At 36.4% G+C, this 16,383-nt stretch overlaps 1 protein-coding gene across 3 annotated transcripts in view; it reads right to left on the bottom strand.

Moving 5' to 3' along the window:
• Xpo1 (exportin 1) overlaps nucleotides 1-16,383 on the bottom strand; it is a 48,620-nt gene that overhangs the window by 6,632 nt on the left and 25,605 nt on the right. For all 3 annotated transcript variants that reach the window (XM_004867232.3, XM_087216021.1, XM_021246277.1), the window contains 15 exons: nucleotides 12,042-12,103; nucleotides 11,805-11,849; nucleotides 10,403-10,584; nucleotides 8,877-8,925; nucleotides 8,362-8,481; nucleotides 7,200-7,328; nucleotides 6,801-6,959; nucleotides 5,333-5,530; nucleotides 4,308-4,446; nucleotides 3,953-4,134; nucleotides 3,713-3,869; nucleotides 3,468-3,631; nucleotides 3,067-3,201; nucleotides 2,401-2,584; nucleotides 2,016-2,122 (listed from right to left, as the gene is read on the bottom strand). In XM_004867232.3, the coding sequence (XP_004867289.1) occupies nucleotides 2,016-2,122; nucleotides 2,401-2,584; nucleotides 3,067-3,201; nucleotides 3,468-3,631; nucleotides 3,713-3,869; nucleotides 3,953-4,134; nucleotides 4,308-4,446; nucleotides 5,333-5,530; nucleotides 6,801-6,959; nucleotides 7,200-7,328; nucleotides 8,362-8,481; nucleotides 8,877-8,925; nucleotides 10,403-10,584; nucleotides 11,805-11,849; nucleotides 12,042-12,103 (2,012 nt within the window). The remainder of the gene's footprint in view (nucleotides 1-2,015; nucleotides 2,123-2,400; nucleotides 2,585-3,066; nucleotides 3,202-3,467; nucleotides 3,632-3,712; nucleotides 3,870-3,952; nucleotides 4,135-4,307; nucleotides 4,447-5,332; nucleotides 5,531-6,800; nucleotides 6,960-7,199; nucleotides 7,329-8,361; nucleotides 8,482-8,876; nucleotides 8,926-10,402; nucleotides 10,585-11,804; nucleotides 11,850-12,041; nucleotides 12,104-16,383) is intronic.

Genomic DNA, 16,383 nt, shown 5'->3' with positions numbered 1-16,383 from the left:
TAATCGATAGGTATTTTACATAAACAGTAATAACAATCATTCAGTCTTAAAAGTACTACTACTGCCAGAAAGACTTTGTGGCTAACCATGATTCTAAATAACAGTCATAAAAAGGTGTAACTTATTCTTAAGGTTCTCTATGAAGATGTGTTAAATAAATACAATCTATGTTTCTAGGTCCTGGGGATTAAACTCAGGGCCTCTGCACTGAGATTACATGCCCAGCCCTCTTTGTTTTTCTTTAAATTCTGAGCTACTATCTTGCTAATTGCTGAACTACTCAGACTGGGATCAAGTTTGCAATCTTCCTGCCTCGAGTGCTGGGATTACAGGCCTAGCTGTCTATTTAGATTCAAAGGGTTAAGTATAAAATTATTTTTCTAATTATTTGCCATGTGATCCTCTGAAACTTTAACAGCAAATTATCATTTGCACAATAATACTAACTGAAATAATTCTCCTACAAACTGGATATTGAATTTGAAAAAATTAAATAGCTGGGCATGGTGGCACATGCCTGTAATCCCACCACTTAGGAGCCCCCCAACTTCAACATCTATCTCTCCTGTAAAAACACATCCTTATCGGGCCAGGGATTTAGCTCAGTGGTTTCACTGCCTGCTGCACAAGTGCAAGGACCCGAGTTCGATACCCAGTACCGAAAAAACAAAAAACCACATCTTTATTATTTCCATTAAAATTTATGTCACACTCCATAAATCCTGCAATTCATCCTACCTTCTACTTTGAAATTTTTCTTCAGAGGTGCTGGTAATTGAACATAGGGCCCTAGATATAAAAGGCAAGTGTTCTACCACTGAACTACACACCCAAGCCTCAACACAGTTCTGATCACATAATATACAACCGATGTTCAAAACCTTTCTAAGTTAGCCATCTTACTTAAGAATGCCATAAAAGGAGGCCAGAGATTTAGCTCAGTGGTTCCACTGCCTTCTTTGAAAGCGCAAGGACCCGAGTTCGATCCCTGGTACCATTAAAAAAAAAAAAAAATTCTAAACAAATTTTCTACAGAGAAATTCCTTATCAATGAACAATATAAAATATCAAAATCATGAAAGCAGGGCTGGGGATTTAGCTCAGTGGTTTCCCTGCCTGCTACGCAAGGACCGAGTTAGATCACGATCCCCGATCCCGGTACCAAAAATAAATAAATAAAATCATGAAAGCAAAGAGCATTCTTGTTAACCAGCATTCCAAAAGGAATGATAATAGGATAGCATGTTTTGGAAATTCCCCAAGGCTCACAGTGAATGAAAAGACATAGACTATCTAAACTAATCACTATCTTTCCAATTTGAAGCTTATCAGGCCAGTATTATTTTGTTGAACTATGCAGTCAAATTTGTGGTGATCCTCCTGCCTCAGCCTCCCAACTGCTAGGATTTTAGGCATGCAGGAGCACCATGCCTGGCTGGGTGGGTATTAGTTTCTGAAAACAATTTCTCTTTCTGGAAGTTATTTAAAATGAGAAAGATCAGCCAGACACTGGTACACACCTATAATCTAGCACTCCGGGAGCCTGAGGAAGGAGGACTGAGTTTGAGCCCAGCCTGTGTAGTATACCAACTTAGTAAGACCCTGCCCTCAAAGTAAAGACTAAAAAAAACCTGGAGTTATACCTTAGTGTAAAGGCCTTGGGTTCAATCCCCAGTACCAGCATAAGAGATTTCCAAAATCTTCAATCTGTAAAGTACTCATACCTTAATAACTTTGTAGCTTTATAACTACAAACGACCCATTCTTAGCAACCTCAATAATATCACCATCTTGCACATACCTTTTCCCAATGATAAATGAAATTTCTTTGAAAGATGGGATATTGTAATATATCTACTATTAGTATTTTATAACACAGAACTCCGGTAACAAAAATGTTATAAAATCTTAATGTAGACATCTAAATTATCTTCAGGTTAGCAAAATTCATATACATACAGCATATTCTAGAAAATGCAATATCAAAATAAAAAATAAAACAACTGTTCACTTACCATCTGTGGATCATTGGACCGGCTCACCCAACCAGATATTAACTTTAATGTTTCCCTTTTTACTGTTCGCATACTTCTAATCAATGGTTGCTTTGTAACCATTTCACCTAAAAAGTAATTAGGTGTATTTCAGATACAATTAGTTGCCATTTACCATAAAAAACATTAAACCTAAGTTATACAGAATTTATTGTGAATATAAGTTTTCAAATTATTTGAGAGGAAGAGTTCTCAAACCAAGGCCTTAGTGCACACCCAAGGCATTTGCCACAACACCTGGCTCCAAGAGTAATTCAAAAAAGAAAACCAGCAAGTGATTGCTTAGAAAATGTCTGGGGTCATCTGGGACTTGAATTCTAACATTCTATTGTACAGAATCACATACCATTAGCTTGGATAGCTGCAGAAATATTTTCACTGAGGCACTTGTATACATTAAGCATATCTAAATAAATTCTTCCCAGCTGAATTACAAAGGGATGTCCAACAGCTTTGCAGGCTCTCACATTTGTTTTCAATATGCTACCAAGCTGCTTGACAGTTTCAGGATCTTTCAGTATATCCACATTCTAGAGGGAAAAAACAACATGAAAACTATCTATATAATTGCTAAGATAAAAATACTATCATCCTTATCCCAAACCATTACCCTATCTGTGATCCTAAATGATAAAACACACAAAGAAGCCTTTAGCTCAGTGGTAGGACATGTGCTTCATACACACAATGCTCTGGGAGTCCAATCACCAGCATTCCAAAAAAAAGTATTATCAATACCTTCCCCAGAGTGGAGTGAGGACTGGGGATTTAGCTCAGTGGTTCCGCTGCCTGACTCGCAAGCACAAGGACTTGAGTTCAATCCCCAGAACCAAAAAAAAAACCAAAAAAACAAAACAACTGCCACCTGCCCCAAGAGTGGAGTGAGATACTCTCTTTTTCAAGATCAAAACAATAAAAATACACATAACTCTGATGGATAAGGTATATATGTTAATACTTTAAAGTCATCTTCAATCACATTAGAACTTTAATAAAAAGTAGTAAAACTTACTTTGGTTGCCTGCTGGATTATACTATCCCATACTTGATTAGGGAGCAGCATGTACTTTTCTATCAAATGCTCTTGGACTGTTTGATCTGTTTGTGCACCAATCATGTACCCCACAGCTTCATAAAATGTATGAACCTATTTTAAAAAGCAGGTGTTTTTAGCTTTTATACTTGTATACAGCCTAACAAAGAAAACTATACACAAGCAATTTAAAAATGCACTGAAATGGATTATATCATGTAGGCCAAAAGCCCAATAAACCTGTGATTAAGTTTCTGCATTATGAAAATTAAAGAGACTGGAATGGAATTCAATAGTGGCACTCCTATTCCCATTAATAAGTTGTGATTAATATACAGTAGTTACTTCCTAAAAAATAGTATGTTTGGTTCTTTACATACCTGCTGAGGTTGAAGATCACATATTATAGTGTTTATGTTGTTCAAGATTTCATCAATAAATGGCATTACTTCTCCAACCTGAACCTGAACGAAATGCCTCCGGCATTTTTGAGCTATTTTAATGAAAGTGTCACAAGCCATGTCCTGAACTCCATCATGGGTCTCTTTAACAAGACAAAAACATTCATCGATTTTGTTCAACAAAAGGTAAGAGAAAAGAAAATATATCAGATGAAAACACTTACCATGCATGAATTCAAACAGCTTATTAACTACTGTCTTCAAAAATTTCCAGTGAGCCCTTAAAAATCTTGGATATTGACCTACTATGTACATGATATTCGATGCAATAATAGCTTTATTATCTTTGCCCCTTTTCTGTTCACATAATCCTAATAGATCCTGTAAAGTAAGATAAATTTAGGTCATTTATCATAAAAATACATTTACCTAAGTGCTTTACTTCATACATATCTGTTGCATACCTTTATAACAGTAACAAGAAATCGTTTTTCATCTTCTTCATGCATGGCTCCACTAATGGAGCCTATGGCCCAACACAATGTATTCAAATTTTTCCATGACCACTCTGAACCATTCACTTGATTGTGAAGTTTCTCAGTCATTATTCTTTCTGTATCTACATAATCCAGATGAGTAAGATAAACTGTAAAAGAAAAAGTTCCAGATGTTTCAAGTAGAAAACTTAACAGAAGTCCTTTATTAGTAAGTAACATTTTAAGATGGTTACTGAAAGATTCAAAAAGTAATAATGCTTTTCCTAAAAAGTATTTCTACCTAAGAATGCATTCAAAAGATAAATTTAACATATTAACGTACCTAATGTTTCTCTCATATTCTTATACAAATTTATAGAATCTGTATCCTTCATGAATTCTCTCACAACTTCTCCTTGATCATTTTCTACAACCAATACTTCCTCTGGTTTAGCCATACGACTAACCATCAATAAACGGACCTATTCAACAATAAGCCAATGAAAAAGTTAGACATTTAAAATCAATCATATCAAATGTAGAACTGAGAGGAGGGGGAAGTGAGGCATGTATACAGTGGTCTTTGGTTCATGAACTCTTGTTCCATGATTTTGGAAAAGAAGGCCATGTTTGTGTTTGTGTGGGAAAGATGGCCACACTCATGTTTGTTGCCTCATGTAGTTTGCAAACAAAAGCAAAATTTTGCCAAACACTTTTATTTGCAAACCCAGTTGTTCGCAAATAAAAGCTGTAGTGAACCAAGGCACCGCTGTACTTAAATTGAATTTATACTAAATACCAAAATTATTCCAATAAGAATAAAGCATTAATACTTAAAAGTGTTTTAACTATGTCTGGTTTTCAAAACACTTTATCCATATTTTTATGTGGAATAAAAATTTGTTTAACAGTTTCCCATGTCTCTTTCCCAGACTGATTCAGCAGACTATCCAGAAGCCAATGAATCTGCATTTCTAAACACATTCACAGGAGAGGTCAGTGCTGCTCAGAAAAAGACCAGTTATGAAAAGCTCATAAACCACTCCTTTTATGTTCTAGTTTTAAACATTCATTAAGAAGTTCAAAGAGCCAGGTATGGTAGTATACACCTGTCATCCCAGCACTCAGGAGGCTGAGGGGGGAAGAGTTTGAAGTGGGAGGATCACTGAGAGTCTGAGGCCAGCCTAGACTACACAGTGAGTTCAAGGTGAGCCTGAAATACATAGTGAGACCCTGATTCAAAAAACAAAAAACCAAAAAAAGCCGGACTGTAGCTTGTTAACTTATGTATATTAGCCTAAGTATTTGCATGTCTCACAATTACAATAAGAAACAGGAAGAGCACTCAGCCAACCACTTTAGTGTTACCTTTGATAACACAGGCAAATACAGCTGTCTCCTGGGGGGAATATCAAAATGTTGACTTCCAGATAGCAATGGAGAAGCAGACGTAGAAAATGGGCTCTCTCTATAGAGTTCAGATGCCAAATGATTCCAGTACTCGAGACAAATCTTAAAGATTTCAGTTTCTTCCACTTCAGATACCAACAACATATAATGAAGTGCCTACAGACAGGACCAACACTATTAGAGTAACTCTTACATATTATTAAGTAATTTCCAAATTGCCTTTCCCTCGATACTATAATGGAAAGTAAAAATTCATTGTACAACTGAGATTTCATTAAACTGTAACTCTTTTACAGTTCATCAATGATCAGATCTTTAAAAAAAGGTGTAAAGTGCCAGGTATGTAATCCTAGCACTCAGGAGGCTGAAGCAAGAGGATCTCAGTGAGTTTGAGCCCAGCCTGGACTACATAGCAAGACCCTGTTTCAGACAAACAAACAAGAAGGTATATGGTATCAACAACCAAAAGACAGAAAAAAATTCCGTATGTTCATCACAAATTGATGGATAAACACAATTAGGTACTTAATGCAATGGAATAAAAAAGAAAGTAAAACCAGGTATAGTGCTGCATGCACGTAATCTTAGCTATACCGGGGGCTGAGGGAAGCAGGATTCCAACTGCAAGGTCAGCCCAGAAAACTTAGCAAGACCTTATCTGAAAATAGAAATAAAAAGTGGTGGGGATATACCTTAGCAACCCTATATTAAATCCCTGTACAGAAAACAAAAACAATTAAGTTTCCTTTGCAAATCAGGGAAATATTTTGGAACCAGATATGGAAGCCTGTACAATATTCTGAATTCACTAAAATTCCACTGAATCGCACACTTATGGATGTTATATGAATCATACCTCAACTGCTTAAAGATCTTAGAAATAACATGTGGAAGCTGGGCATGGTGGCACATGACTGTAATCTCAACACTCTGGAAGGTAAGGCAAATTTGAGTCCCACCGGGGTAGCTTCTTAGTGAGACCTTGTTTCAAAATAAAAAAGGACCTAGGGATGTGGCTCAATACGAAGGCCCTGGTCAATCCCCATTAGCAAGAGGAAAGAAAAGTAGTATGTGGCTGGGTGAGGTGGTGCACACCTGTAACCTCAGTACCCCAGAGGCTGAAACAGGAGGACCTTTGATTTGAGTTCAAGGCATGCCTGGGCTGCATAGTGAATTCAAACCTAGCCTAAACTACACAGCAAGATCCTGTCTTAAGAGCCTTTAAAATCTGAATTTGATTATAAATTTTTACTTCTACTTTTATATAGAGCACAGAATCAGACAAAACCTTGTAACTGTAATTCCCAATAGACAACATATAATCTTATGCACAGGTAAATAATCTCAAAAGGTACATACATTTTACAAGGCATGTTATGTTTTTATTATGCAGAGACCTTCAGGAACCAAGGTTCACAAAGCCTACCTCCATGAGTGTTTCCCTGAGATTTAATCTTTTTTCTATAAGTTGTCCATGTTCCTTAAGAAAGGTGCAGAGAAATAAACTGAGATTCTGAATAAAGTTCTGTTCATCATCTTTTCCATTCGAGTAAGCAAATCGAATATTAGTATTTAAGGGAAGCATCTGCAAGGTGAAAAACAAACTATCAATCTACATTCTGTAAAACAATAAAAAACATTTTTCTTCACAGTATCAATGGCAGATCTGATAAAAATTCAACATTTTCTTTTTTTTCGGTACTGGGAATCAAACTCAGGCCTTGTGCTTACAAGGCAGGCACGGTGCCACTGAGCTAAATCCACGGCCCTCAACATTTTCTGAAACACTAAAAATTGTCCAACTTTAAAAAACATGGTGTATTACCTGCTTTAGCTGCATCATTGTCAATGTAAATAGCGTTACAAATTGTTCCTCATATTGGCTTACGCTCACACCAGCAATCTCAGTGAGGCACTTCAGAGAGACATTCCGAAACATTGGAACATTCAGGAACTATATATGTTTTGGTTTTTTAAAAAAAGGAAGGCATAAAATTAAACAGCATGAAACATACTTTACTTTAAAACAATATAACACAACAATGTGAGTGGATGATGTGTTTTACTGTGGTTTCATTATCTAGTCAATGTATAATAAGTGCTTTTGGAGCACAATGCACCTTTCTTGATGTGTTCTCAAACATCTGAAAAACCAAACTGTTTAGTAACTTTTCCAGATAATATATATATTACTTTTAGGGACACCATATTTTCCGGTTAATGAAACAGGACCCAACACTTTATTTCTTAGGATATTAAGTGATGTTCAACATAACTAGGATTAGTAAGGGTGTGAAAAAATTGATTCTTCCATATTCTATTGAGAAAGTATAACTAAGGATGGTAATCTGGTAAGCAATAAAAGTTTTGACAATGGACATACTTTGAATTACAAATATTAAAGAAATTACAATGGCCTGGGCTTTTATAAGATCCAATTAAATACAAAATTTATTCACATGTTAAGACAGTATCTATGGAGGGAATGATTATGGAAATGTATGAAGAAACTACATGTAACTGATTAAAAATTTTAGCTGGGCATGGTGGTCCACACTTGTAATCCCAGCACTCTGGGAGGCCAAGGTAAGGACTGCAAGTTCAAGCGCAGCCTAAGCAAATTTGTGAGTTTTGGAGATCCTGTCTCAGAAAACCTTTTTGTCAGGCAAAATATACACTTAACTTTGTAGAAATACCACTTGAACTACTTCATTGTGATTTATATTATCTAATCAACTAAATAAAGGTGACAAAATCAAATGTCAGTAATTATACTCATGAAATTCCATGGTATATATGACAAAATCATAGGATTTTAAGACTCAGGTAAAATACTACTTATAACTATGTAAGGTTTTTCAAACAGTTTCATTTCACATACAAGGTTGTTGGTTATAGTTCTGAAGAAAAAAACTTTTCCAAGAACAAAGAATAAATGTGACAAATATGATAATAAATATGATAAATATCACAGAAATGTGCTTTACCTTATAAATTAATGTGCTGATTAACTTGGTCTCAAAAATATATCCCAGTGGAATCCAGTTCAGAAACCTCAGCAGTGTTTCTAATGTTGCATGTACAAGCGGAGCATTTTGTGAATTTTCCTGCAACCAAAACCTGTCTGTAAATATTTACTTTCCTGTAATTGTTAAGTTTATAAAAGGTGCCAGACACCTGCAATCCCATAACTCTGGGAGGCTGGGGTAGGAGGACCACAAGTTTGAGCCCAGCCTGGGCATTCAGCAACTTAGAAGACACTCTGTCTCAAAAAGATAAATACCTTTCCCCCACATTAGAGATGTAGCTCAGTGGGAAGGCCTTGGGTTGAATCCCTAGTACCAAAACAAAAACAACATCCCCCCCTTAAAGTTGGGTGTGGTGGCATGCACCTGTAATTGGGATTTGGAAGCCTGAGGAAGGACTGAGAGTTCCAGGGCAAGCTGGGATACATAGCAAGACGAAAGAAAGAAAAGAAAAGAAAAATATTAAAAGCACTTACCATCACAAACTGGCACAGTTGAAATATTTGTGAGAACTCATTGCACATGCTGGGGAAAAAAATTCACATTTAGAAGACACAGAAATAAATATCACAATTATTTACACACTAAAACAAAATCTTTCAATAACTGGATCATCAAATATTGCAATGCCTTCTCTTTAAACATATCTAAGCGTCAGTAACTTCAACAAAAGCTAGCAATCCATTAAACCTACAATCACTCATTTAAAGCTCACCTAACTTAAGACCGCTATAAGAGCACATTTCATGTCTTCAGAGTCTGATTTTTCCATTTATCTTTAATTTTAATACATAAGTAACTTCAAAGTAGTCTTTAATAATTGATATGCTAAAAAAAAAGATTCTCTAAAATAAAAGAAATGACAGCCCACCCAATCTGTGGGAGATCATTTCAAAACCCCAAGTAGGGTGGGGGATTTAGCTCAGAGGCAATGTGCCTGCCTTACAAGCGCAAGGTCCTGAGTTTGATCCCTGGTACTGGGGGGGGGGGGGGGGGACGGGACGGGACACCCAAGTAGATCCCTAAAACCATAGATAATACTGAATCCTATAAACATCTCATATTTTCTGCTATATATACGTATCTATGATAAAGTTTACATCAAATGAGGTACACCAAGAAAGAATAAAAATAACAACTATTAATAAAATCTCAAGAATATACTGTTATGTGAACGTGGTCTCTCACAACATCTTATTATATTTACCTTTCCACTTAAAGCAAGAATGTTACAGCTTCTCTTTGGCATGTAAAATGCCAACATCTACTGTGCTCGGAGCCATCATCAGTAAATAGGGGGTAAGCATGAGAACTATAATTCTGCAAAGTCTGAGCTGATAACCAAGATGGCTAAAAAGTATATATAGTGTCCTGGACAAAGATGATTATGCCCCATGTAAAATGGTGTCAAAGTTTATTCCTGAGACTTTTTCATTCAGTGCTGTATTTGGGGGATTTGTTTAATCTCAAATAACAAACTGGAGAGTGAACTCACAAAGGAGGAGGATGGGGATGACTAAGCATCTAAAGTCTTAAAATACTGTTACTCGATACCAGTCAAAGAATTGCATATTCTTTGGCTACTTAAATACATAAAAGGTAAAAATTTTGTGTTCAGCCGGGGTGTGCTAGTGCACGCCTATAATCCCAGCACTTGGGAGGCTGAGGCAGAAGGACCACTGTTGAGTTCAAGGCCAGGCTGAACTATATAAAGAGTTCCTGTCCCCACCCCCCAAAATTAAAAAATTTGTATTCATAACCACCATAGTAAATGGAAATAACAGATCTCATAGAAGTATGAACATCTCTTAACACTTTGTGTACTTTTCATCCCAACAGATTGGCATAAGCCCATTTATAAGACTTAATTTGTAGTTGAAAGCCACTATAAGTAATTTATACATTATTGATCAGTTTATTAAATATTTACAATTTACTTTAAAGTCACTTGAAATAGTTTGCAAAATTGATTCAAAAATTCTGAAACAAAATAATTACTTGCCTGTCTTTTAAATGCTTTGCTTTTACTTGAGTTATCTGTCCACTAGAGAAATCAAATACTTCTTCACTCAAGAGTTTGAGAATCACCATATTATTTTGACAAAGACTTTCACTGGTTCTACTTGCTCCAACAATGTCACTGATAAAAGTTGGCCAATGCTTGGGCCATTCTTGTTTGAGTATCTAAAATAAAATATGAATACTCATTTCATTTGTCAAAGGCAAAACAATTTTGAAAGAAACTGTTACTAAAAGAAGTTAACCACTCACTATTTTTCCTTCTATTAAGGCTGGAAATATAGAATACACAAGGTAGAAAATGAAACAGATCAAGTCCTCTGTCATAAACACCTTAAGAACCCATTCATTTATCCTAATTAATGATCTCATTTTTGTCTAAAATATCAGTATTTATCTAAGAGGTATGTGTAAATTATCCTAGGAGATTAAGATCTAACTAAGTGATAAATGGAATAGCTTAAGAAGATAGATTTTGGGTGTGGTTCATTGATTAAGAGTGATTGCACAACATTTATGAGTCCCAGGGTTCAATCTCTAGTATACTAATAACAATAAAAAGGTAATAGGGCCAGGGATTTAGCTCAGTGGCACCACGCCTGCCTTGCAAGCGGCAAGGTCCTGAGTTTGATGCCCTGTACCAAAAAAGATAATAGCAGATTTCAACTGGAAAAAAAACCTAGGCCTTGGATTTTTAATTTTTCATTTATTACAGTGCTAAGAATCAAACCTGGAGCCTTGTGCATAGTAAGCAAGTGCTCTATCAACAAGCTAAACTCAGTTCTCCAGGTCCTGAATTATAGTAAGATGTGGACACAGAAATTTCAAAGAAAGGAAGCACTACAACTAAGGATTGACTCTTTTACTAAAAGCCTAATGGAATGTACTAGATTTGAAACTTTTTACCATGTATGTGTTAAGCCAGAGATTTCTCAGGTATTTTTAAAGATTCATATAGGTCACATCTAAAGTAAAAATACATAATATCAGAAAATGAGAGGGCCGGGGATTTAGCTCAGTGGTTCCGACGCCTGCTGCACAAGCGCAAGTTCCCAAGTTCGATCCCCGGTACCAAAAGAAAAAAGAAAAACAAAATGAGGAAATGTGAGAGACTAATAGCCACGGTGACATATTAGTATGAAATCCAATTCACACTAGAGCAATATAATTGACAGTTTTACAGTATCTGATGATTCCTACACCAGAGCAAATTAATCATTTCAAATATTAAGATAGCCAGTTGTAAATATTATAGTTGTTATTAAAACACCACTACTTCTGCAATTATGTTAATCTATTTTATTTTATAAAGGAGGTTTGGACACTATACTCAATAAGTATGACTGAAACTTCCTATTCTTCCAAGGAAAAAGGTTGAAGCTTACCTGAACAAGAATCATATTTAGCTTCCCAATGTATACCTTTTCCTTCTGAAGAAAAAAAAGGGGGGGGGGATCAGATTAAGAAGTCCTAAAATAGATGCAGTGATTGTTTTTAACTCCAATGTAAATGTGTATGTTTACATATACGGTAAAGTACATTCTAGTCAAGATGAATTTAAATAATTTTGCATTCTCAAAAATAATCTGCAAATTAAAAAAATCTAGAAAAAGCACTCTTACCTCTACACAAGTTGGGTCAGATGAAGTCTTGATAATGAGTCCAACAACGTATTTTTTTATTCCTAATAAAAAATGCACACAATTGATAAAAATGAATCCTACAATAGCCATGTTAAGAAATTTTTCAAAACTCGGGAGAGGGCAGAATAAAATCAGATAAATACTCTAATCTCATTGCCAATGTTGTCCTTTTAAAAAAATGAACTGGGGCAAACCAATAGATTTACTGTACTATTCACATTTAAATAATAGGGTTTTTTTGCAGGAGGCTGGAGATGGAACTCAGGGCCTTCACAGAGCTGCACTTCCAGCAGTTTTTAAAATTTTGAAACAGGGTGTTGTTTAAGTTTCTAAGTTTTGTGTGCTGGGCTCCAACTTGCACCCTTCTGCCTAGTAAGCCTCCCAGAGTGCTAGGATTATAGATGTATGACACTAAACCTAGCATTTAAAAAAAAAAAATCAACTTGTAACAATACAAGTTTTAAAATTGTTATTTTATAAGATACTTAATTCTACAGCAGTTAAACACATCAAATTGCAACACCCCCACCCCCAGGGGTGCTCTACCACCAAGTTATATTCCCAACCCTTTTTAGTCTGAGACAGAGACTAGCTAAATTAAATTGCCTAGGTAAAACCTTTCAATCCTCCTGCAACAGACTCCCAAAATGCTGAAATTATAGGCTTGAACCATCACACCTGGCTTTGTGGTCTTTCATGCTTCAAGGGACCAAAAATACGTATGTATGATATGGGTATGTAATAAGTATATTATATGCATATGTCAATTAAAATTTGGGAGTCAGGCCTCAAGTATGCTAGGCAAGTGCTCTCTCTACTACATACTACATCCCCAACCTCCATCAATTAGTTTTTATGGGCTTAAATTTTTTGTAAAATATTTATACATCAGGATCAGGTTATTACTTTTTCCACTTATTTTAATTAAAACATTAAATAATAGAAATTTTATTTTTAACTTTTTATCTCTTCACTATGTAAGTTTTTGTTTCTAATGCTCTTTACCTAAGCATACTTTAATCTAGTACAACACATTCTTTAAACAAACAAGACATCATGCCTTTGATCTTAATTTGCATAATTCAGAATTCGGAGGACTATCTACTTACTATAGGTCCCTTTATTCAAAATCATAGTTATTAGCCAGGCATGGTGGCTCATGCCGGAACTACATAGTCAGACCTTGTCTTAAAAAAAAAAGGCACCTGGGAGGCTAAGGCACAAAGACCACAAATTTGAGCAGAGACTAGGCAACTTAAGTGAGATCTTATCTCAAAATATAAAGGGGCTGCTGGGCACGGTGGCACAAGGATCGCTGTCAGTTTTAGGCCAGCCTGGGTTGCATAGTAAATTCAAGGCCAGCCAGAACTGCACAACAGACCCTGTCACAAACAAAAAAAATAAGGGGCTGAGGACACAGACCTTGATTTCAATCTTCAGTACCACAAATAGGTTATTTTCCCTGTGTTCTTAATAATCAAAATAATTTTGGTAGATTTGGCCCTACTGTTCTTTACAGATCAGACCTTACCAAAATAAACAAACCATAATCTTGAAACCTTTTAATAAGCATCGAGCCTTTTAAAAGGAAAAAAATAGTCTATTCTTATTCAGATTAAATAACTGATAATATATTATAAAAGAAATTCAAAAAAAAAAAGAAATTCAGTACTTTTATTAAGTGTAAATCTGCCCTATGGAACAGAAAATGTCTTAAAAGCACTACTACAGCCTTGGGAAATTAGAGAAAGAGAAAACAGGATCAAACAGATCCTTCAACTCTTTTACCAATTTAACTAAAAATAATTTCCCCACCTTTTCAGAAGCTTCCACGAATCACCAGAATGGGGGGGGGGATGAAAATTGGAAAAACATATGAAAGCTATCCCTTAGTATCCAAAGGGGATTGGTTCTAGGATGTCCACAGTTATTAAAATCCTCAGATGCTTAAATCCTATATAAAATGGTTCAGTATGTGCATACAATCTACCCACATCCGATCTTAAATCACCCCAATATACTATTTTTCTCCCTTTTTTGGAGACAGGGTTTAGCTGTAGTTCAGGCTGCCTTCAAACTCGCAAGAGATCCTCCTGCCTCAGCCTCCTGAGCGCTGGGATTACAGGCCTGTGCCACCATACCCGGCTTCCCCAATTACTTTTTATCTGTGGCTTAACTAAACCACAATGCAGAACTTAAGAATATAGCTAAAAAATTGGGGCCAGGGATTTAGCTCAGTGGCACCACTCCTGCCTTGTAAGGGCAAGGCCCTGAGTTCAATCCCCCGCACCATTAAAAAAAAGAAAAAAAGGGCACTGGGATTATAGCTCAGTGCTAGAGAACTTGGTTCTGTGTAAGACCCTGAGTTCAATCCCCAGTACAATGCACACAGACAAGTACACAGTACAAAAACAGTGTCATGTCACTGTATAATCATCATTACTTCTAGTCCTTAAAACCCTGAAGCCAGCCAGGCATGATGGTACACACCTATAATCCCATCACTGGGGCAGGACTGCCTCAAGTTTAAGGCCAGCCTGGACTACACAGATGAGTTCAAGCCAAGCCAGAACTGTACAGCAAGACCCTGTCACAAACAAACAAACATCAACCAAACAACTCTTAAGCCATACGTAAAACTTACTACTTTTTGATCATGTACCTAGAATCTTCTACTGATTAGCAGTAGGTACAAGGCTTACTTGACTAAGTACCATAAATTATTCCTTAAATCCTTTCCTCATGGTTTGCCCAAATTTTCAAAGGTAAAAGCACCTTGAGAATAATCAGCCAAGCATGGTCACAAACACCTGCAATTCTAACACTGTGAGAGGCAGGAAGGTCACAAGTTTTGAGTCCAGCTCAGTCCAAAGACTGGGGGTTCATTACCCAGTACCTCAAAAAAAAAGTGCTTTATAGACTGAATTTACACATACACACTCACTCACTCAACTGATGCCATATAAAAGTACAGAATCTAAATACTTCTACATAGGAGAAGGAGTTCATTCAGCATAAGAGATTCAACAGAAAATGGCCACAGATGACATAGTCCTGGTCTCTAATTCTCTGACAAATGAACTAGTGACTATCAGTTACAAAATGAACTTTAAACTGAAAGTATTTTCTCCAACTACTCAAAATATATCTGAAGCTAGGATGTCCAGTAGCTTTCTAACTCTTAGAAAAGTTTGATATAAAACTTGGAGAAAGCAAGAACATTTCAACAATGAGTTTTCAATAAAGTTGTGTCTTTGACAAGTACAATTACCTTTTTCGAGGCAGGTGGCGAAACCAGAGCTAAATTCCCATACAATTACCTTTTTCATGATTATGTAATCAGAATTTTCAAGAGTCCTATGCTGACTTTGCATTCTAATAACCCAAGTGTCTTCAAAGCCCCTACTCTCTTTTTCTTTTAAATAGACAGAAATTCATTTCCCTTGTGGTACTAGAGGCTGGGAGGTGGAAGGCCAACAGACAAGCCCATTAGGTGTCTGGAAAGGGCTTAGTCGTATTCATTCATTCATTCATTCATTCATGGTTTGTGAAAAAGTCTCACTCTGTAATTCAGGCTTGCCTTGAACTCACAGAGATCCTCCTGCCTCAGCCTGAGTGGTGGGATTACAGGCATGTGCCGCCACACCCAGCTAGTCTTTGCTTTTAAAAATGCTTCTTATAGGGCCAGGGATTTAGCTCAGAGGCCTGCCTCGCAAGCACAAGGTCCCAAAAACAAACAAACAAAAAATGCTTCTTATTGCTGCACCCTTACATGCCAGATGGAGGAAAGGGTCAAACTCTCTCAATACCTTTTATGAGGGCACTCATCCTATCCATGACAGCCTATGTCCAAAGTGCCTATTCTCAATATTAAAAAATAAATACATACATACATAAATACATACATACATGCTAGCTAGCAAGCTGTGGGTAGACCTCATGGTAGTAACCATGCTTAGCACACATAGGCCCAACATCGATTTCACATACGGGGAAAAAAAATATCTAAAGCTGGTAACTTTTCCAAGCCTGGTATAGTAGCACATGCCTATAATCCCACCTACTTGGCATGTGATCGTGCAAGTTACTCAATCCGTAATCATCCCTTGGAAATGCCTTACAAAGGCTGCATACTTGATGGGGTAAAAGTTATAAATTGCTGAACCTAAATTATTTTTTACAAGTGGTGGTGGTAGGGATTGAACCTACATTCTCATGCATGCTAGGAAAGGGTTCCACCACTGAGCCACATCCCAGCCCTAATTAACCTAATTTAATGTTAGTGGTAATTGAACCTAGGCCCTTTGCACCCAGCTACATC

This window comes from Heterocephalus glaber, unplaced genomic scaffold (assembly GCF_053883595.1).
Source record: "Heterocephalus glaber isolate CG9 unplaced genomic scaffold, H.glaber_assembly_v1.0 deba00001457, whole genome shotgun sequence".
Lineage (NCBI taxonomy): Eukaryota > Metazoa > Chordata > Mammalia > Rodentia > Bathyergidae > Heterocephalus > Heterocephalus glaber.
Note: the sequence above shows the minus strand (reverse complement) of the source record. Positions and strands in the feature narration are given on the sequence as shown.